At 52.0% G+C, this 22,913-nt stretch overlaps 1 protein-coding gene across 1 annotated transcript; it reads left to right on the plus strand.

Moving 5' to 3' along the window:
• Window positions 1–8,327: 8,327 nt before the first annotated feature.
• On the plus strand, window positions 8,328–22,220 carry TMEM86A (transmembrane protein 86A). The gene is made up of 3 exons (XM_078869069.1): window positions 8,328–8,722; window positions 17,038–17,305; window positions 20,274–22,220. Exons 1-3 carry the CDS (start codon window positions 8,702–8,704, stop codon window positions 20,825–20,827), a joined length of 843 nt encoding a protein of 280 aa, XP_078725195.1. The 5' UTR covers window positions 8,328–8,701; the 3' UTR covers window positions 20,828–22,220.
• Window positions 22,221–22,913: the final 693 nt, after the last annotated feature.

The following is a 22,913-nucleotide window of genomic DNA, read 5'->3' on the forward strand; positions in this document are numbered from 1 at the left end:
TCACGGACAATGTATAACTTCACCCGAAGCGCCTTGTAATCCGGCGAATAGGATCACAAGAAGTGAAAGAGTGAGTTGATGTTCGCTGCAAGATGTTTGTTAGTCACACGCACACACACAGACAACATTACCCCTGTAGCGGTGCTGTTTGTCATCGAATACTACTGAATGTCCCAGCGCAAAGAAAAAAAATATATAAATAAAAGTCTCGGGTACACGCACAACAACAAAGCACATTACCGCGACGTGCCGACAATTTGGTCTGACATCCCGCGACTCAAATAATGAAGGCCCTTTGCCCGAAGCGACACCTATCAGGCTATCACGCAGAGTGTATTTACGAGTGTGTCGAGTTTCCTTTGCGCTAAACGTAGCTTCACGAAGTCAGTCGTAGCGGCAGCATCGCCAAATAATTAATTAGTTCAAGACAAGCGATTCAATGTGCTGCCCGTACACCACGTACAGGATCTGTAGAGACACTCCACTGCTGGATGAGGGGTTCCCCACGCCTCTGTGAGTCGTCGTGGTGGCGAGGGATGGCCGGGTTATTCGAGCATACTTCACCGCGCTGGTGAAGCCGGAGAGAGCATGGAAGTCCGGGGCAATGGATGTTCCTAACCTTGCCCTCGATCTGCTGCTAACTCCAAAGCACCCAAGCAGCCTATAGCACCTGCCATGCATGGGGGCCACTCATGTAAGTGTTATCCAGACTCAACTCCCCCCCCCCCCTCCCAGTAATCCATTGATTGGATCGGGACCCATCGTTGGCATGTTTACTGGGCATATACACACACACACACGCGCACTTTGTAACCATCCAATCGATAATTTTATCAAAATAATCAAACAACTCTTCCGATCGAGGCAAGGGCAGGTATTGTCCCACAATAACTTGTGAATTGGAACAACCTATTACAGCCACGGCATTGTCTCGGCTTTTGCCGAGCAAACGGTGCCATTTGAAACACGCGATTGTGGTATGCGCTGCCACGGTGCGTGCGAATGTTTATCGGAGAAGTCACGGAACAAAGTGGTTGGTGGTTGATTTTGGTGGTGGGACGGCCACCACCAAAACCAACGAGCGGTGGTGCAGCGGTCAGCGCGCCGCGCTACGATCCGGGCCTTCCCGAGTTCGATTCCCGCTCACGGCGCAACATCGGTGACGATTGTCTGAAACGTTCCTGGGCCTCCCCTACTCGGCCTCAAATGAGTACCTGGTGCGATGCGTAAACATCGCCACAAGGGAGACAAAGGCGGCCGGGCGTGGTGCTGGCAACCCACCCCATCGTGTGCCGTGCCGGCCTTCATAGGTGCTCGCGAACAGCACTTGCCCCAATAGTCTGAGTAAGACTATACGGGGGATCTTTGTCCCACCTGAAGACGGTTACTTGTGTTGCGATCGAAACGTCGTATTTTATTATTTTTCTACCCACGTGACTTTACCGAAAAAACCAAAGAGTATGGATTTTTGCACTCGCGAAAGCTTCAACTCAAGATTATATACACAGTTGTACCGAATCTAATTCGGTTAATAGACGACTTAGACTTTGCAGTCGTTTAAAATCGTGCTCTGAGAATTAACTTTTTTCCAAGTCATATATATGGACGCGAGTTCTATTTAGGGCACCTTCATATTTGCATCACGGATAAGTGGTGATACTCCGACTGATGCTCCTATGGCTGCAGAGTTTGGTGGTACATGTTGTTTACGTAGTTTATTGTGAAAATTCGGTCACAGTTCCTATGATCACTGTTGCATCGCTTTTATGGCTTCATTTTGGTGATTTTCGAAAAGTTTTTTTGGTTTGGCCATGTTTGTTTGTTGTAGTACGGAGTTAGACTGATGGCCTTAATCTAAGTTGTCTTGTGGTTGTTGTTGTTGTTGTTTGACTTGCATCCCACTGGGATATTTGCGCAGGGTTGGTGTACGGTGATTTTTTTCTGCAATATTTTGCTGTCTTTTCTTGGATTTTTTGTTTGCACATAGTCACTTTAAGATGTTTTCTTGATAATGTTTTTGTTTTTTGTTTGTTGCGGTTGCAATCGATTCAAGAGCCGAATGGCTCACAGGGCTATACCTAATCAATTAACTTTGGGTGGGGGGTGGGGGACCCACTGAATAATCTTAGAATCCCCATGGTTTTTTTTGCAAAATAATTTTTATGGGGTTGTTTTTTGTCGTTGTTGTTATTGTGCCTTTCTTCTTATCGCCAAACTCAGCACCGCCGTCACCTGCCCCCCCCCCCGTTCCTGATCCTGACACGTCGCGTGGTCTCGGCCACATGCTACCATCCCAGAGATTCGCCCCCCCGGTGCGTGGTGTTGTGTTTGTTGTTGTTATTGTTGTTGTTATTGTTGTTGTTAATTACACTCCCGACATTGGACAGCGCGCGCGGGCCGCCCTGGTGTTGCTCGAATTGCCTGCAGCCTTTTTGTTGTTGTTGTTGTCAGAGAAGGTTCTCTTTAACATTGGCGGGGTCATTTAAAAAAAAAAACATTGGGTCGTTGCGAGCCGTGTTGTTTGTGCCGCTCATATCTCGCCGTCGATTTCTATTCCTTATGCCAATTATATACCGTGTCAAGCCACGCGGTTTAAGCGCGTATTCTCGTACAGGGAAATTGAGTTTTCAGGTCCATACGGCGTAGAGTCGTTTCAATACGGGCAAAAAAAATCTATTTTGTGTATTTGTTTGTATTTCTCCCTTGTGATGGCACTTTGTAGGATGAACGTTGAGATTTCTAAGAGGCACGGGGTGACCCATAAGGTCTGAATTTGTCTGTAACAAGGTTGGCACTAAGTTAACAGGTACGCACTTAATCCTTGAGTCGAACCATTCCTTTGTTTTAGACCCGTGGTTCTTAACCTGCATGGGGTGCACGCACGGCCACATACGTACATCTACTTTCTTTCATCAACAGCTCTCTCGCTGGTTCAGTAGTTCCACTGCTGGATTATTTCGAGATTTGAAGCTTTCGTGACTGCAATGATTCATACTCTTCTTTGTTTTGCTGGATTATTCCTTCCGCCTGAGGACGACCGCTTGTGTTGCGATCGAAACGTCGTGATGTATTTTTTTTTCATTTAGTTTGATTTTGCTACCTACGTGACTTTACCGAAAGAACCAAAGAGCATGACATCCTATGTTTCTTATTAACATGACAATTTGTGTTAACGGCTGAAAGCCCAAGGGGTACAAGGCTCCCGTAGATGTTCAGAGCCACTGGTTTACATTCAGAATTTCCCCTAGGAAGATGCGACAGCTCGATTACAATGTATGTATAGGTAGGTGTGTACACGTGTGTGTGTGTCTGTGTCAGTCCTCCCAGGTAAACTCGGTGGACCGCAGTCTACAACAAACAATTGTGTGGCACAGTATAAATAACTCAAAGAAACCACCAGCGTTGTTGGGAAGATTATAAATAACAACATAAATCAGCTGACAGTGCCTCCAGATGGCTGTGTAGGAAATGTTTTCTTTTTAATGGTCGTGACCATTGTACAGGTCCGCCCATAGGGGGGTGCGGGGCCCGGGGCGACTTACACTGTGCCCCCCCCCCTCCCCGACGCTTTCCACCTGACATCGTGACGTCGACTTGCGACCCCCCCCCCCCCCAAAGCGCGGGGCCCGGGGCAGTCGCCCCGATTTGCCGTGCACCCTCGCGACGGCTCTGCCTTTTTACAGGGAACGTCTGACAGGTCAATACAACACGCGCCGCCACCCACCCACACCTGGGTACAAACCAATCGCTGTTGCCACCTGGGAAACACAGAAGATGCCCAAATGCAAAGACTGTCCAGGTGGCAACCCTGTGGCCCGTCAACGCCTGTCGCAGTAACGTCGAGACGGCTCCGGTTACAGGGATATCGATGGGCGGTGGCAATAACGCAGGGCCACGGATAGCCGTACCTCGTGCTCTAGTGCTAGTGCCTTGTGCCGATTACACTGGTCAACACACTTTTTCTGCCATAAGGTATTCCAACGGTTTTAAGGTAATTTTGGGGTGCCGATTCCAAATCTGGCATCAGTTGTTGTCTATCACATCAGGTTTTTGAGATATCAAATATTGCATTTTCAATAAAAACTGCAGAATAAAAATATTAAATAAATGTGGATATCTACATAACATTATGTTATAAACCAGAGGTGGGACAAAGTCATTGTTATGCAAGTCCAAGTCGAGTCGCAAGTCATCAAATTCATGACTCGAGTCTGACTCGAGTCCAAGTCACATGACTCGAGTCCACATCTCATAGGTGGGACAAAGTCATTGTTATGCAAGTCCAAGTCGAGTCGCAAGTCATCAAATTCATGACTCGAGTCTGACTCGAGTCCAAGTCACATGACTCGAGTCCACACCTCTGTTATAAACACACTATCCTAAAAATACAGCACCATATCTTAACACTAAAGCAGTCACTGACTCGCAAACAACTTGCAATCATAAGTGACAGAGTTAATTTCGGGTAAAATCAATGAAAATGGGGTATGCCGATAGCATAAAAATGAGATCAGATTTGGAATCGGCACCCTGAAATTAGTCTAAAACAGCTGCAAAAGTCCAAGCCAGAAAAAAAAATGTTCTTTTTTTGTTGACCAGTGTTATATTCGCAGCCAGCCAGCTCTCGCGACCAGGGGGAGATTATAAATTGACTCAAACTAAACTGATTTCCTGTTACCAGGTAAGGCCCGCTGAGCCGTGTAGCTCTTTTCTCAGAAGCTACCTGCTCGCAAACGTAATCAAAACATGCAAAATCGTTACGAGTACAGCCACACCGGTGTGTTGGAGAGTAAACCCAGTACTCGGAATTGGAAATGTTAATGTCGTGGGCTCACTCTCCAACACACCGGTGTGGCTGTACTGGTAACGAATTGACAGGCTTTGTTTACGTTACAACCCTTACCAGTTGTCTGTGTTTCACATTTATATATTTACGCGATCTGACCTCAAAGAAACCCCCCCCCCCCTCTCGCTCAATTATGGATAATACAGTGCAGTGGATGTGCGTCGAATATCATCGTCAGCTCGAATTCAAAACCCAACAGACGTGGCCAGCGAATTAAACATCGCCAGCCACGTGATCTCTCTCTCTCTCTATGATCACTGTTTCATTGCTTTCATGGCTTTATTTTGGTGATTTCGAAAAGTTTTTTTGGTTTGGCCATGTTTGTTTGTTGTAGTACGGAGTAAGACTGATGGCCTTAATCTAAGTTGTCTTGTGGTTGTTGTTGTTTGACTCACATCCCACTAGGATTTTTGCACACAGCGTTGGTGCGCGGTGAATTTTTTCTGCAATATTTTGCTGTCTTTTCTTCGATTTTCTGTTTGCACTTGGTCCCATAGTCACTTTAAGATGTTTTCTTGTTCATGTTTTAGTTTTCTGTTTGTTGCGGTTGCACCCGATTCAAGAGCCGAATGGCTCACAGGGCTATACCTAATCAATGAACTTGAGCTCTCTCTCTACTCCATCTGCCCCGCATCTCTCTCTCCTCACGTCTCTCTACAGCTGCGTCTCCCCCTCTTACGTTTCTCTCCTCTAACAACATCTCGAACTGCGCACAGGCATCTCTTCGTCGTCACACTCGGATTTCAGGAAACTGGATGAGTGTGTGTTTGGTGGTGGGAGGGTGGCCCAGAAACGTGGTATATTGTCTAACCTCAAGGCCCCCCCCTAAATGGACCGCTCTTCAAAGTTTTATTTGTTTTACGATGACGTACTGTAAGGAAGAGTGCCCGAGCCGTGGACCGTATAGTGAAGCCGAGCTCGCTAAACTGGTGCTACAACTCTTGTCAAGTGTCAAATCGCCGTAATGCGCTGCACGTGATGTTTTTGAGGCTGTTATGTTGTGTCATTTTTTTTGTTACATTTGCGGGTCGATTTTTTTGTTCTGTTGCGATGTTCTTCATTCGCACCCCCCCCCCCCCCCTGACGTTCGGCCCCCCGACAATACGCAGATGGGGAAACAACCCGCCATCATCATCATCATTGTGCTGCTGCTGTTAGGGGCCGTCCATAAATGACGTCACACGATTTTGGACGATTTTTTTACATCCCCCCCCCTCTCGTCACACGGCGTCACAAAAAGTCAGACCCCCCCCCCTCAAATATGACGTCACAAAGCTCTGCCCCCCCCCCACCCCCCCAAAAAAAACATGCTTCAAATCGCTTTAAACTATTGTCATTGTAGTGCGTATTTAATGTGGCGCTGCACTCTGATGTTGTAGGAGAAAACATTTATTATAAAGTCTATTTAATTAAGTAGAACGTGTTGTCTATATTTATTTAAAGTTGCGCATTTTGATGTGACGTCACATTTCTCACCCCCCCCCCCCCTCGTTACACATCGTCACAAATGTCTGACCCCCCCCCCCCTAGATGCGTGACGTCATTTATGGACGACCCCTATGTGTGGACAAGGGCAAAGATCCCTTCGTGTAGCCTTAACAGACTGCTGGGGCAAGTGCTGTTAGCGAGCACCTCTGAAGGCCGGCCACGTCACACGAGGGGGTGGGTGGCCAGCACCACGCCCGGCCGCCTTTGTCTCCCCAGTGGCACATGTGGCCACACATTTTCCCAGTACAATAATAAGATTAACTTAATTTAAACCAGAGGAGTCTGTTTCGTTTGCAAACGGTTTCTGTGATGAGTTGCAAGTGCGATTATTAAAACGATGCAAACATTTAAAGATGAACGTCAAACGTTCACATTAATTCACAGTCCCTTTCGTTCATCCACTGCTGACGGTACCTGGCCATCGTCTACAATTCAAGTTCTGTGTTGTTTATTTAACACAACATGAGCAGACAACAGACGCCTACGGACAATACCGGTGCCATTGTTATCATCGTTACGAGCCCACGTGCTCTTCGCAGCACGTGACGCTCTGCCCGTTGTTTGTGAGCTCACCTCTCAGCCGGGGCTATTACGTCATCGCACCACGTGACCAGACAACGGACGGTCACGTGACAAACCGACACAGCAACAGGCGTGTCACGTGCGGCGCGAGCGCCGGGTGGTGACGTCACCCGTTGCCGGGCAGAGCATCTCCCCCCCCCCCGGGCTCCTCCCCCCTCCAACCAACCGGCCACGCCCCTCGCCCCGCCCACACGCGGCTTGGACAACAACAACTCGTGACGTAACAGGAGCGAACGACGGTGCGCGCTTCCCATTGGCTAGAAGAAAAACAAGCTAATTAGGTTGTTGGTGATTTATTGCCGCGTTGGGCAGTATAAATAACACAGACACCAACGATTATCCCAATACATTCGTCAATGAACACTTATTGCCTTAAAGAGACAAACTAAAAAAGTACGTAATCACGTAAAAAAACAATGAATACTTTTATTTTACTTTTATTAATTTTAATGTTTTACCTACGTGACTTTACCGAAAAAACCTAAGAATATGAATTCCTTGCAGTCACGAAAGCTTCAAATCTAGAAGAAATTAATACTTTTGTTTGTATGCACACACACATTCAACACGTTAACAATAGAGTGGGTCTTTAAAGAAAGCAGTCTTGAGGCCTGGTCGTTATTGTCTATCGGCTCTAGATTTGAAGCTTTCGTGACTGCAAGTATTCATATTTTTAGGTTTTTTCGGTAAAGTCACGTAGGTAAAAAATTTAAATTAATAAAAGTAAAATAAACCTAAAAATATTGTCTATCGCCTCAGACGCGAGGAGATGGGCGGAGCTTAAATTTGAGAAGGGGCGTGGTTTTTGAGGGAGGAGCTCCAGTCGCAAATGGGCGGAGCCTAAATCGATGGGGGGGGGGGGGAGTGGCTATTTGCGAGGGGGGCCCCGAGGCTTCCTGAGAGTGAGGTGGGGGTCTCAAGTCGAGAATGGGGCCGGGGGGGGTGTGGCTAATCTCAGAGGGCGTGTCTGTTGTGGGATAGGGGGCGTGTCTATTGTGGGATACGGGGCGTGTCTATTGTGGGGTAGGGGGCGTGGTCATCATGGGGTAGGAGGCGTGTCTATTGTGGGATAGGGGGCGTGGCTATTTGAGGGCAGCAGTAAGCGGGGAGCGGGAGGAGGAGCTTAAGTGGGGGTGGGCGTAGATATTAAGGGGGGGAGGCGGGGCATGTAGGCGGGGCAAGGGGTGGGGGGGGGGCGGGGCAAGCGGTTGGGGGGCGTGGCAAGAGGTGAGTGGGCGGGGCAAGAGGTGAGTGGGCGGGGCAAGAGGTGAGTGGGCGGGGCAAGAGGTGAGTGGGCGGGGCAAGAGGTGAGTGGGCGGGGCAAGCGGTGGGGGGCGGGGCAAGCGGTGGGGGGGGGGGCAAGCGGTGGGGGGGCGGGGCAAGCGGTGGTGGGGGGGGGGCTTGCTCCTCCGAGGTAAATAACAAAACGCGCGCCAAGAGGCCCAGATCAGCTGATCGCGCCGCCTCCGTTTCTTAGGATCCGCATCGCTCCCCGTAGGCTTCAGAAACAACAGGTCGTCGTAGGACACTTGGGGCTAACTCGGCTTCATCATCATCATCATATTAGCCGCTGCTGCTGTTGTTGTTTTACACGCCGTTTAATGTCGTAGCAGCAGTCGCAGTAATAACGACGGTGATTACCAATACGAGGCCGTGTTTACGTACGGATCGCTGCGGTGGTGGGGGGGGGGGTTTCGACAACGCAACAAAGAGAGGCGGGCGAGCACATTTTGTCGTTGTAAACAATTGTCGGAGTGTGCGAGGCCCCAAGGGCGAGAGGCAGCGATGGTCTCCCCCGTGACCGTGGTGAGTAAGATCGCGTTGTTCGTTCGAGGCCGCCTTGTTAGCGTGCGTGCGTGTGTGGCGGGGGAGGGGAGCGGTGGTGCTGCGGTTAGCGCGCTACGAACCCGGCGAGCCGAGTTCGATTACTCCGCTCGCTGTCAACAAACACCCACGGTGACGATTATCACGCAACGGTCTCGGGACCTCCCCCCTAGGTCGACTCGGCCTCAAATTAGTACGTGGTGCGGTGTGTAAACATCGCCACTTGGGGGGAGACAAAGGCGGTCGGGCGTGGTGCTACCCACCCACCCCCTCGTGTGCCGTGTCACGGTCTTCGTAGGTGCTCGCTAACAGCACTTGCCCCTACAGTCTGTTAAGGCTACACGGGGGATATTTGCCTTTGTGCTGCACGTATGTTACTGTATGGTACAGTCCGTGCTGCTGTGGTGTTGTAATTGTAGATTTTAATTTTATTTCTATTATTATTTCTTACTTTTATTATTTATTTTTACCTACGTGACTTTACCGAAAAAAACCTAAGAGTGTGTGTTGTTGTACTTTTAAAGTCCCAAATACCGTGATCCATGACCGCTTCTGGATGGATATCTCGAGGAATTTCGCTGACCGATTCGTTTCGAGTCGCACAGCTGATCCAGTTATTTCGGTAAAGTCACGTAGGAAATAAATAAATAAAAATTCTACTAAATGAAAATAAATAAATTAACTCACGACGTTTCGGAAGCAACACAATGTTTGAGAAATGTGATGTTATGACTGCAGGTATTGCGGTCTATGCAAAACATGACTCCTTGTAAAAAGGTGTCAGTTTTGTTGCCAGATAGAAGGGTAAAGAACCAATTATCATATTCTTACTGGCAAATGAAGTTCCCATAGAACACTAATTGTTATAACAACACTCCTACAACATCAGAGTGCAGCGCCACATTAAATACGCACTACAATGACAATAGTTTAAAACGATTTGAAGCGTGTTTTCTTTTCAAAATGGAAATATGCTTTTGGGGGAGAGGGGGGGGCAGAGCTTTGTGACGCCGTGTGACGAGGGGGGGGTAAAATCGTCCAAAATCGCGTGACGTCATTTATGGACGGCCCCTAAGTAAGGACTTACCCCCCTTGCCTTTTATTCGACGCGTGTGCGGCGATGGCGCAGACATCGATCGAGGGTCGAATTCGAACCGCGTCGTGTGATCGGCATCGCGCTCGCTGAAGCTGTTGATGCCTTCAGGGAAGTCGTGTGCTGTAGACAATTCTGTGAGTCACTTATAACCGCTTTGCCGTTACTTATTGCCAATTATGGACTCAGACTATTGTCCTATCATCTCAGAGAGTCCCTGACACGGAATAATATAATGCTACACAGTGGCAGTGGGGGTCGCAAAAATGCCGATTTATTACTAATAAACCCAAATGATTCGATCGAAATTAGGGATTTCGATCGGATCATTTGGGGAACGGGGGGGGGGGAGCACGTGCCACCCCCCCCCCCCTCAGTGCGTACAGCCGTTTCAATACGGGCACACATTTCGTTTTGAGTTTCTCCCTTGCGATGGCACTTTGTAGGATGAACGTTGAGATTTTTAATGGTGACCAATAAGATCAGAATTGGTCTGTAATAAGGGATAAGTGGTTGACAGGTATTGATGCTGCCGCGCCTGTTCTGCTGCCCCGGTATCGGGCTTTCGATCGGATCATTGGCTCCATCTCCTCGTTCCACGTCCAGAACTTGAGGCTTTCCCCCTTCCCAGTTTCTATCCAAACGGCCCCAATTCACAATTCTCTCGCCGACAAACGCCCTCCCCTCCCAGACCCTTACCGTTCAAAGGCAAAGGCACAGCTCCTGCAATTCCTTCTCGCACCACTGCTGCCAGAGGGGCCCACCACCACTCGATAGAACCCCAGAGTGTCCCCCAAGACTCGAAGAGCAGTGGTTCTTAGCCTTTGCCGCAGCCTTGCGCCGCTGCGGTTCTCACAAAGGGCATTTCGCACCACCAGGGCGTGCGCGTGCAACCCCAGGTCAAGAACCCACTGTTCTCGAGGGCATACAATCGGTGCAACCCTCCCACGCTTGGCCCAGGCGTCTTGGAGGAATGCGGGAGTCAGCCACCTACGTTACCCCCCCCCTCCATCGCACACGTGATGACCTGCCGATCAACTGCAGTACCTGCCTCGCCAGTGTGAACGTGCCGCTGGGAGATTTCGAATTAAACAACTGCCGTGCCAAGGGGTGGGATCGAACCGGCGACCTTTAGACGGCAACTCCAGTGTGATAACCGTGACGCTTGCGGGCGGCTGTCAGAGGTCGCAAACGGGTTTTGATTCCTTACCCGTACCCGGCCGCACCAGGGTCGCAAACGGGTACCCGTACCCAGCTGGGTACGGGTAGCCGGGTATCGGGTAGGGTACGGGTATCGGGTACCCTGTAGCGACCTCTGGCAGCTGTCTTTTCAGCTCCTGTATTTTCTCCGGTATAATACTACAGCTACAGAAATCACGATGCCCGTTGAGGGTGATGCCAGTGGGTTATCACCGCTGTGCTTTGTGCCTGGTGACCCCGAGTTGAAATCCCAGCCATGGCTAACGTCACTTGCGAATGATATTCGAACCAACCGGTCCTGGGAACTCCCTCCCCCCACTTCTTCACGACCGCGCACTGCCCAACGTGGTGAAGTATGGTCAGGATCGGAATCGAAATGTGTATGCTGGAGGAATCGGATGAGCTATGAAGCTCTTTTTGAAAGATGTGTGCAGTCGGGGTCGGTTAGAACGTTACAGAAACAAAAAATAAAATGAGTACCTGGTGCGGGGTGTAAAATCTTCGCCACTAGGGAGACAAAGGCGGCCGGGCGTGGTGCTGGCCACCCACCCCCTCGTGTGCCGTGTCGGCCTTCACAGGTGCTCGCTAACAGCACTTGCCCCAACAGTCTGTGAAGGCTATACGGGGGGGATCTTTGTGTGCGTGCATGTGGGCGAGAGGTCCACGTTGCATGCCAATGCGGTGTTTGTGTGGCGATCGCCCAGCAAAATTGGCCCAGTTTTTGAGGACAAAGTGTGAAGTGTTTTGTCCTCAAAAGCCCTCCTCTTGGCTCACAGCCGCCCAGCGCTGCTGCTGCTGCTATCTCCCGTACCGAGAGACGGGGGCGGGGGGACAGGATGTGGCCCGCACCGCTTGCCCCGTGTGTACACGGCCACCACAAGGAAGCAGCTGAGAATCAGAATATTTATTTGTACCGGAGGAATCCGATGAGCTAAGAAATTTTTTTTTTGTCACGGATGTGTCCAGTCGGGGCACGGGGTAAGAACGTTACAACAAGAAGCAATAACAACACAACACGATACCAGTGCGAAGTACAGGAAAGGTAAAAAAAATAATCGCTTAAATATATACACGAATAAAACTGAAGAATAATTTTCGATTTAAAGCCTTCGTGACTGCAGGGATTCATCTTTCTTGGTTCTTTCGGTAAAGTCACGTAGAATGGAAATAATAAAATAATACAAATAATAAACCATAATGATTATGGAAATAATAAAATAAAATAAACCATAATTATTATGTTTTATTTTTATTATTTTATTATTTCCATTCTACGTGACTTTACCGAAAGAACCAAGAAGATGAAGAATAATTGTTGTGTCTTAGCGGGTGAAGTCCGCCGTCGTGTCAACTTAATTTTCAGAAGCGACCTGGCCACAAATGATAGCCACGACGAGGGCCTGGGTTTCACGGCGCAGCACGCCGCTCAGCTGCGTAGCCAGCGGGGGTGGCTCTACCAATCCGCCGTCCTGCGCATTCGGCAGCGGCCACAGCAACGTGGAATGGTCACCGGGGAAACCCGCTCGAGGCGCTCTTCTCGGGGAAAAAAAACGGAAGGCCGCCTTAATCTTATTCATATTCTTGGGTTTTTTCTGGTAAAGTCACGTAGGTAAAATCTTTTTATAAAAAATAAAAATTTAAAGTAAAATAAAAATAAAATAAAAATCACGACGTTTCGGATTTTTATTTTATTTTACTTTTATTAATTTTTCTTTTTTACCTACGTGACTTTACCGATAAAAATCAAGAATATGAATCCTCGCAGTCACGAAAGCTTCAAATCTAGAATTAATACGCCTTAATCTTGTTTTTACATGAGAAACCACCGCAGCCTTTTGAATCCCAATTGTCCCTCCGTCTTTGGCTAAGCCAGGTGGCGTACCCATTTGTATTCATGGCGCGTCGTGGGGATTTTCTCCCGCGCGATGCGGTCTCCTCCATGGGACCGAGAACTATCCCGTCGGTTGTCCTCTAGTGGCCAAACGTGTCCCCGTGTGGCCATCCCCGAAAGAGAGTCTTGAAAACTTGTGATGAGTACGAGAAAGCAGAATCGTCGGCCTATTATTGTGTTATGCACGTGTGTTTAAAAAAAACCAAACATCTTTTTCAGGGCCAGGCAGTGCTAATTTTGGCGAACGTTGCATCCCAGCTGTGTGTTTGTTGTTTCTGCGCCGCTGCCGCCGTCAATGCAGTGTCACAACAACAGTTGTAACGGGACTCGCAGAGGTCATCGTAATCGCGGTGGTATTGACGTAATGTAATCCCCTCCCCGTGAGCGAGAACGTATCTCTCGCGCCTCTCGCTTGCCTGGGCCGCTCTGTGTTCTCCACTTTCGCCCCACACGCCAAACGCTTTTAGCATTTCATTAGCATTGGCCAAAAGCATCCCGATGAAAGATCTTTCGGAAGGAGAGTCCGGAGACTTTTCCCTGGATGTTTTTTCCCCGTCGTCGTCGTTGCCGTCGTCTCCTTTACAAGTGAGAACTCCTCCAGAGATTTTAAAATACAGGATTTACTCGCCTGCCAGTTTGCAAGCACGGCTCTGGACCGGTTTTGACATGCAGTGTCTCTCCATTTAAAGCTTTCGTGACTGCAGGGATTCATCTTCTTGGTTCTTTTGGTAAAGTCACGTAGAAGGGAAATAATAAAATAATAAAAATTTAACATAATAAATAATGTTTTATTTTTATTACTTCATTTATTTTAGAACCTAGAAGATGCAGTGTCTCATCAGAATCGGAATATGTATTTATCCTGGAGGAATATGATGAAGTTTGTCAAGCTCTTGCTTCCAAGATGTCCAGTAGGGGCCAGGCCAAATAAAAAGCAATATATATACGGCATGAACGTACAAATTGCACTTCACCATCAAATGTAATAAGCTTGGGCAAGGCAGACCCAGGCTTGCTTGAACCAATGCCAGTGCACTGCCAGATGTTTATAGGCAAGGACCCAGTCGTCCTCGCTAGTTTCGACTGCTTTTTGCCGTTCACGTCTGCCCCGAGTGATCCCTTTAATCTTTTTCCGACGTGTCCCACTAGCGCGTGTGTCGTGGCGAAACAACGCCAGTCCATTGCCGCCACCACCACCACCACCGTCATCGTCCGGCACAGACAACGAAGAGAGAGTGGGAGCGCTTGCGTGGTCACGCGGCAGGACGGAACTAACCAGACCAGCGCCACCACCACCACCTTGCAGCGCTGATTATTTTTAGGAACTAGTTTCCCTGCAGGATGTGTTTACGCAGAATACCAAAACCCCCACGGAACAGCTGACTCTACACATGGGACCGTACCATCTCGGCACTTCGTGTGGGGGAGGGGGTGGCGGGTGGGGGTGGTGTCGACTGCTGGTCCCCGGTGCATTTTCAGGGTTGTACCGCTTTGTCGTGAGATGTTCCGCAACAGTGCCGGCCGGCGCCATCCCGCATGGTTGACCCCACGGTTCCGCTTTGGCCCTCTTCCTGCTCGGCGCGCTAGAGCCAGACCTCTCCGGCGTGCTTTCGCGGGGCTTGCACTTGGCGTCGCTCGGCGCCACGTCCGGCATTTCCGCCCTCTTCGGGGAGAAGTGAGAATACATGTGGCCGACTTCGGTTCGGGAAGCTCCCAGCGGCACGTGGTAGCAAAACGTCGGACGTCGCGCCGGGCGACGCGCAGCGAGGCAGCCCGAGAACACGCACCAGCCGCCTATGCGGTAGAAGCCCCCCCCTTTCCCCGCTTACTGGCAGCGTGGTGGATGATTCCAGTGAGAATTTTAACCGCGGGCCCACTCTTCCCGTTCATGTTGAGTTTGTGCGATGGCCTGAGTAGAGAGCGAGAGAGGAAGGGAGCGAGCAAGCGGCTCGGCACAAGAGCGAGCGGCTGCTAATCGGAAGGTCGTGAGTTCAAATCCTAGATTTGAAGCTTTCGGGACTGCAAGGATTCATACTCTTAGTTCTTTCGGCGAAGTCACGTAGGTAAAAAATGAAATTAAAATTAATAAAAATAAAACAATAAAATCACGACGTTTCGGAGTCAACACAAGTCTGACGGTCCCACCTGATGACGGAGACTTGTGTTGACTCCGAAACGTCGTGATTTTATTGTTTTATTTTTATTAATTTTTATTCCATTTTTTACCTACGTGACTTTACCGAAAGAACTAAGAGTATGAGTTCAAATCCTCTTCGGGGGAGGGGGGTGGCCAGTTGACTCGGCCCATCGAGTGCCACTCTGCGGGGAAGTTGAAGGTGATTTGGTCCTGTGGACCGACTCGGCCCCCGCAAAAATCGGCGTGGCATTTCCCACCACCGACGACGCTGTAAACAGGAGATGAGCACCAATGGGCCTCGACGTTCATTCGAGCAGCCGGAAGTCACCTGGGGCTTTCTTATATTGAACCCGTACTGTGTGACCTGTGGACATTCTCGTCACGTGGAATTGGCCAATCTTTCCGATTGAAGCAGGAGCCACCTGAGAGGGGAGGGCCTTGGGACGCGGTAGTGAGGCCCTGCAGGCTGTAGGAGGCCGTCGAACAGTGAATCGATTGCACGACGACGCGCGTTATAATCGGCGCGTCTTGACGTATTCCAATGGCGTGCAATTATACGCTCGTGATCCCCTCTGTGCCTTCATGAAGGGGTGCATGGAATTATCTCTTGAGGTCCCTTCAAGTGACCTCAGGTACACGCAGCACCAGGGGGGCCCAGCACTTTCCCACCCACCCTGCCGTACGAGAGTGGCGTTCGTCACATCGCAGTCAAACCAACACCGTTAATCGTCGGCTGGAATTCATCAAAATTAAGTACGGACTCGAATTCCAAGCAATATTTGCTTTGCGCTGTCGTTTAGCGATTGGACCGATACCATCAGCTCCACGCAATTGAGAAGCCGAGTTCAATCGCTGTGGCTGGTCGGCTGAGACCCTGACCTCTGAGCCGCCTGGTCTCCTCTGGGATGTTGAATTTTCTGATTAATTCCGTAAACGCTCGCTCACTCCCACCCACGTAGCATGTGTTGACGGTCATCTGTGTGGCGATCGATGCAAGCTTGACTGCTGACCCTGAATGCATCGTTGGACCAAGGCCAACTGGCACGTGATTTTGCGCTCGGCAACTCAATTCCGCTTGCGTGCACAGCGATTTTGTGCGGGTGTGTACGGACAGTCGGTTTGTGTGTGTGTGTGTTTATCACGGGGAGCGGTAGTGTAGCGGTTAAAGCGCAGCGCTTCGAACCCGGTGACACGAGTTCGATTCTCGCCGACGGTTAACACCAATTATCTGAACCGGTTCTGGGCCGCTCCTAGGTCGACTCGGCCGCAAATACGTAGCTGGTGCGACGTGTAAACATCGCCACTAAGGGGGCCAGTGCTGATGTTTTTATGCACCACACGAGGTGCTCATTCTAGGCAACATGGGTGAGGCCCAGGACCGGTATAGATAATCGTCACCGGTGTTGGCCATGAGCGGGAATCGAACTCTGGTCGCCGGGTTCGTAGCGCAGCGCGCTAACCGCTGTGCCACCGCTCCCCGCACAGACACAAACACCAGGCGCACTACGGACTATGCGCGCGCACACACACACGTACCCAATCGCTGTGCGCACAGGCAGGTACTCATTTAAGGCTGAGTGGACCCGGGGGGTTGGGGTGGGATGCCCAGCACGTGGGCAACACGGGCGGCAAGCAGAGGTCGCAACCGGGTACCCGATACCCGTACCCTACCCGATACCCGGCTACCCGTACCCGGCCGGGTACGGGTACCCGTTTGCGACCCTGGTGCGGCCGGGTACGGGTAGGCCGTGAGTCACTGGTGAGTAACCGTTTGTCACTCATTTCGGGTAGGGTACGGGTATGGAACGGGTACCCGTACCCGGCTGGGTACGGGTACCCGTTTGCGACCCTGGTGCGGCCGGATACGGGTAAGGAATCAAAACCCGTTTGCGACCTCTGGCGGCGAGCGAGCGAGCGCGTGGGGCGTGTGTCGGGACGTTGACCGGAGCGCGCCGTGCGTGTGGCGGTGGACGCAGGTGAAGAGCTGCGGGCCCAAGCTGGTGCCCTTCTTCAAGACGACGTGCATCTACTTCGTGCTGTGGTTGCCCGCTAGCAGCGCCTCGTGGTTCAGCACGCTCATCAAGTGCCTGCCCATCCTGTGCCTGTGCGCCTTCGTGGCGGCTCACGGCATGAGCCTGCGGGCGCCGGTGCACGCGTACGCACGGCGCATCCTCGCCGGCCTCGTCTTCTCGGCGCTGGGAGACGCCTGCCTCGTGTGGGAGGCCTACGGCTACTTCGAGCCGGGTGAGTGGCGGGGGGTGGGTGGGCTAGGGGGAAGGTGCGGGGGGTGGGTGGGAGAGTGGGAGAGGAGGGGGTGAGTGAGTGGGAGAGGGGGTGAGTGAGCGGGAGAGGGGGTGAGTGGGTGGGAGAGGGGGTGAGCGGGAGAGGGGGTGAGTGGGAGAGGAGGGGGTGAGTGAGTGGGTGAGTGAGTGAGTGAGTGGGTGGGAGAGGAGGGGGTGAGCGGGAGAGGGGGTGAATGAGTGAGTGAGGGGGTGAATGAGTGAGTGAGTGAGTGAGCGGGAGAGGGGATGGGTGAGTGGGTGAGGGGGTGAGTGAGTGAGTGAGGTGAGTGGGTGAGGGGGTGAGTGAGCGGGAGAGGGGGGAGGGTGAGTGGGTGGGTGAGAGGGGGGAGGGTGAGTGGGTGGGTGAGAGGGGGGAGGGTGAGTGGGTGGGTGAGCGGGTTTGCCTCACCCTGTCTCTGCTCGCCGTTGTTGTTGCTGTCCAGCTGACGCCGTTAACTCAAGGCCTCATTAATTTCCGTCACTCCTTGTAGGTGAGGGCGGTTGAACCTTGGAGTCAGTTCTGGTTTTTGTCTGCCTGCTTCTTCTGATGTCCCCTGACCCCGGGAGTTATTATTTCTACTTTTATGGCCTGTCGAAGCCCGACTCGCTGTTGTTGGGCTGGTGGGTCGCTGGGTTGGTGTCGTTCCCGGCTTTTTTGCTTACGTTTGCAGTTCGCCGTGCTCTTAATTTCCTTCCCTCTTCAACCTTATATCGACTATTCGCTCCTGTCTGGGTGCGATTCAATTTTGACTTAGGAAGGTTCTGATTGTCATATGCTTCGGGTTGAGTTGTATAGATGGAAATAACATTTCATATTGACTTAATGATGGTGATGGTTCAGTAGGCGTAACTTGTGGCCTGGTTTAATTGGAGTGGGTGTGAATATCAATAACTTTAGCCTATCCTGTTGTTAAATTCCGACTTTAACGTTACTTTAATAGCAATACAGAATAATTGAGCTTTTCGTCTTAACTAGGCGAACGCGAACTTCTGGTGACCCCCGCAGCCTTGTTATTCAGCTGAGTCTGCATCCTTGAGATATACAACGCTCTTATTCGTCTCACTGTGGCCATCCAACCTTCTGCTCTGGGAGTGTTATTCTTAATTTCAGGTCAAAGGCCCCCTCACGTTCAGACGTGCAGGGTTGTTTAAATCAGCTCCCCCCCCTGTGTACCCAGCCTTGAGCTGACCCACTTATTTAATAATTTAATTCCTTGGCCTTTTTGGGTTTATCCTTGCTCCCTCAGCTGCAGGAGAACAAGGCGTATTTCTCCTCCCTGTGTGCACGTGTTCCAATTAGCTCGGAATCCCTAAACACACAATCAGTGATGATTCCTGGCTTTCTGTGGTTGTGATTTAGACAAAGGCGCCTCTGCTTCCTTCCATTGCCTTCGAGTTGACACTGCCCTATTATTCGCCCATGTGTTGAGGTCATAGAATTCGTTTTGACTTCAGTAATATTATCATTCAGTATTGGATTAGCAAATGGCAATGGTTCATTGATGTAGCTCGCTGCCTGGTCTCCAATTTGAGCGAGCGCGAGGATCGATAATTTAATTTTGACGTTACTTTAAAACCATGCAGGATGGTTGGGCTTTTTGCCTTAACTATGTCTGGCTGACTCTCCCACTGTCTCTGCCGCCTGCACGGGTGACATGTGCCCGTTTATCAGGCCTTATCTTTCCTTGAAGCAAGGTTGCAAATTCTGCCATCCTAGCCCTCCTTCAGTTCATTACTTAACAACACCTGGTGTTTTGCAGTTTGCTGCGCTTTGGTGTGTTTTTATTCATTATATACCAATGATGGAAGAAGGCTAGGATACAACAGAGAGGGGGCGAGTGAGTGAGTGAATGGGAGAGTGGGTGAGTGAGTGAATGGGAGAGGGGGGTGAGTGAGGGGGAGAGTGGGTGAGTGAGTGAGTGAATGGGAGAGGGGGTGAGTGAGGGGGAGAGTGGGTGAGTGAGTGAGTGGGAGAGGGGGTGAGCGAGTGAGTGAGTGCGCGGGAGAGGGGGTGAGTGAGTGAGGGGGAGAAACTGGCAGGGTGAACGGGTGAGGGTGTGACCGTGAAAGCGTGAGAAAGGGGGTGAGAAGAGAGCTCGTCATTAATGTGTGTGTGTATATTTACCTGTGTGTGTGTATATTTATAAATAGACACCGTCCTCGTGTGTTCTTGTATTCATTCAAGGGCGCATTATAAATGAGCCGAAGGTTAAAACATTCACTGCCAGCGTAAATTTTGCAACTTTATGGATGTCAGGCTGACACTAAATCAACAGTTTTCCTCGAGTACCGTTCCATATTTTACTTTCTGTGGATCGCCGCCCCGTGTGTACACAGTCGCAGCATTTGCACAGCGCGGAAAGTTTAAAAACCACTTTATGTAACTCAATAAATGAGAAGACGGTGCACCTCTCCCACGTCCACGTGAAAAAATAAGTCGCTTATTTTTATTATTTTTACATTCGGCAAGGACCGGTTTCGACATGCGGTGTCTCATCAGCTGCGGAGTCAGGCTCGCTTGAATCAATGCTGGTGAGCTGCCAGATGTCTACATGCAAAGACCCTCTCTGTTAGACCGGGGCTACAGGCCGCCCACGCAGAGGGGCAGGGAATGTTCCGTGTGTCTCGGCACGTCTAATTCGGCTGTTACCGACTCGGCACAGGTGAAACTCAATTGGGTAAGTAAAGGGTCAGTTTAACACGTGGGAGGCTTTCGCGACCAATATTATTCATAAACAACGTTTTTGGGTTTAGATCGCGTTTTTATAAATGTGTCGTAACCCTCCTCCACCCGACACGGCCAATCAGTAAAAAAAAGTGTGTTTCTGGCCTCCTTGACGTTTTGCACCTTTCGGCCCCGTACCCGCAACTGCGTTGTGGTTAACCCCCGCCCCCCTTTCGTCTTCCCCCCCCCCCGCCCGCCCCCCCAGGCATGCTGATGTTCGGCACGGCGCACGCCTTCTACCTGGCGGCGTTCGGCTTCCAGCCGCTCCGCTCTCGCCTGGGCCTGGTGCTGGGCGCGAGCGGGGCGGCCATCTACGGCCTCATGTTCCCCTGCCTGCCGTCGGGGCCCATGCCGGCGCTGCTGGCCGCCTACTTCTCCCTCATCATCGGCATGATGTGGCGCGCCGCGGCCCGAGTGGGCCGCCCCTGGACGTGGAACCAGATGTGCGCGTGCGTGGGGGCGGCGCTGTTCGTGGCCTCCGACCTGGCGCTGGCCGTCGACAAGTTCTGCACGCGGCTTGCGGCGGCGCCCGCCTTCGTCATGAGCACCTACTACCTGGCGCAGATGTGCATCGCGCTCTCCGTCGTAGACTGCCGCGACGACGACGCCGCCGTCGCGGTCGCCTCGGCCAGACGGGACGGCGCCGTCGAGGTCGACGCCGACCCCGCGCCGCCGCCGTCGTCGCCGTGCCGACGCGTCGGCGACGACGGCGGCGCCCGCGGGGGGCTGCACCAGCGCGCCGCCTTGTCGGCTCGATAGTTCCCTTGGCGAGCGTCGTCCGCGGCGGGTCGGTGGCTGCGTGGCGAGTTGGCGATGGCTGTGTGTGGGGGGGGGGGGGCGGAGCTGGAGAGTTAACTGGCTGGTTTATTGAAGAGCTGGCTAGCTAACTGGCTGGTTCACTGGATAGCTGACGAGTTCGCTGGCTGTTTAGTCGACTGGCTACACGGCGGGCTGTGGTTGGGCGAGCGTTGGCCCCCCACTGAGGCCGAAGTCTCTCCCCGTTCTCTCCTCGCGCCCTCCCCTGCCGTGGCCTCCGTGCGCGGTGCCCCGCGTGGCGTCGAGCGTCACCTGACCCGGCGTCACCTGACCCCGGCGTCACCTGACCCCGGCGTCACCTGACCCCGCGTCACCTGACCCCGGCGTCACCTGACCCCGGCGTCACCTGACCCCGGCGTCACCTGACCCCGGCGTCACCTGACCCCGGCGTCACCTGACCCCCGCGTCACCTGACCCCCGCGTCACCTGACCCCCGCGTCACCTGACCCCCGCGTCACCAAACGGGTGTCTGTGAAACCAGACGCCTCATTAAAACGAAAACCTTGGGACACACGTCCCACCCAATCGTAGCCTCCTCCTGTTCTCGATGACGCCCACAACACTTCCCGGCCACGTTCCTGTTCCCAAGTTGCGAGTGGCTCCCCTATTGCGCCGTGACAATTCCTGGCGTCTCTCCCGACTTTCGCCTTCGCTAACGCGGAGACGAACTAAACGATTGCCACATTAGCAAAAATTATTCGTTCAACTAATTGTTTGGCGCTGCCGCGTTATTGACACATTCGTCAATAACGCTGCCTTAAAATAAAAAAGTACATAATCGGACGTATATATTATTTTCCTGTTAAGGCAACGTTAAAAATAGAAAATAATCCGGTGCGGTTTGGCATTGGCGCCGTTATTTTCATGACGCCAGGCGATCATCGTTGCGTGGAGGAACTTGCTGCTGTGTTGCACAACATCCTGCAGTCGTTTCTCACAGCGGGGGGGGGGGGGGACGGTGGCGTGATGATGATGCCGCTTCTGCTGCGTCCTGACCCCCCATCGAGCAGTTTTCCGTGCCGCGTTCCGACCTTGGCAATTGCCGTCACCTCGCGTGGATCCACCACCGGGAAGCGGGCGGCGCGGGGTACCTGACGGTTAATGCGCCTGCGCTGCCAACGCGAGGCCAACCGCAGCCCGCCGGTAGCCAGTCAGCAAGTCGACTAAGCGGCCAGCTCGCTAGCCAGCAAGCTAGCCAGCTCGCAAGCTAGCCAGCTCGCAAGCTAGTCAGCAAGCTAGCCGCTCGCAAGCTAGCCAGCAAGCTAGCCAGCAAGCTAGCCAGCCAGCAAGCCAGCCAGCAAGCTAGCCAGCTCGCAAGCTAGCCAGCTCGCAAGCTAGCCAGCTCGCAAGCTAGCCAGCAAGCTAGCCAGCAAGCTAGCCAGCTCGCAAGCTAGCCAGCAAGCTAGCCAGCTCGCAAGCTAGCCAGCAAGCTAGCCAGCTCGCAAGCTAGCCAGCAAGCTAGCCAGCTCGCAAGCTAGCCAGCAAGCTAGCCAGCAAGCTAGGCAGCTCGCAAGCTAGCCAGCAAGCTAGCCAGCAAGCTAGCCAGCAAGCTAGCCAGCTCGCAAGCTAGCCAGCTCACAAGCTAGCCAGCAAGCTAGCCAGCAAGCTAGCCAGCAAGCTAGCCAGCTCGCAAGCTAGCCAGCAAGCTAGCCAGCTCGCAAGCTAGCCAACAAGCTAGCTAGCCAGCAAGCTAGCCAGCTCGCAAGCTAGCCAGCAAGCTAGCCAGCAAGCTAGCCAGCAAGCTAGCCAACTCGCAAGCTAGCCAGCAAGCTAGCAAGCTAGCCAGCTCGCAAGCTAGCCAGCTCGCAAGCTAGCCAGCAAGCTAGCCAGCTCGCAAGCTAGCCAGCAAGCTAGCCAGCAAGCTAGCCAGCTCGCAAGCTAGCCAGCAAGCTAGCTAGCCAGCAAGCTAGCCAGCAAGCTAGCCAGCTCGCAAGCTAGCCAGCAAGCTAGCTAGCCAGCAAGCTAGCCAGCAAGCTAGCCAGCTCGCAAGCTAGCCAGCAAGCTAGCCAGCAAGCTAGCCAGCAAGCTA

The sequence above is a fragment of the Lampetra fluviatilis genome, chromosome 27 (genome assembly GCF_964198595.1).
Source record: "Lampetra fluviatilis chromosome 27, kcLamFluv1.1, whole genome shotgun sequence".
Lineage (NCBI taxonomy): Eukaryota > Metazoa > Chordata > Hyperoartia > Petromyzontiformes > Petromyzontidae > Lampetra > Lampetra fluviatilis.

Bases quoted from the DNA above. Each gene is read 5' to 3' on its own strand.
- TMEM86A (XM_078869069.1), top strand. From the start codon at position 8,702: ATGGTCTCCCCCGTGACCGTG. The intron at 8,723-17,037 runs GTGAGTAAGATC...CGGTGGACGCAG, and splicing joins TGGTCTCCCCCGTGACCGTG to GTGAAGAGCTGCGGGCCCAA. The intron at 17,306-20,273 runs GTGAGTGGCGGG...CCGCCCCCCCAG, and splicing joins CTACGGCTACTTCGAGCCGG to GCATGCTGATGTTCGGCACG.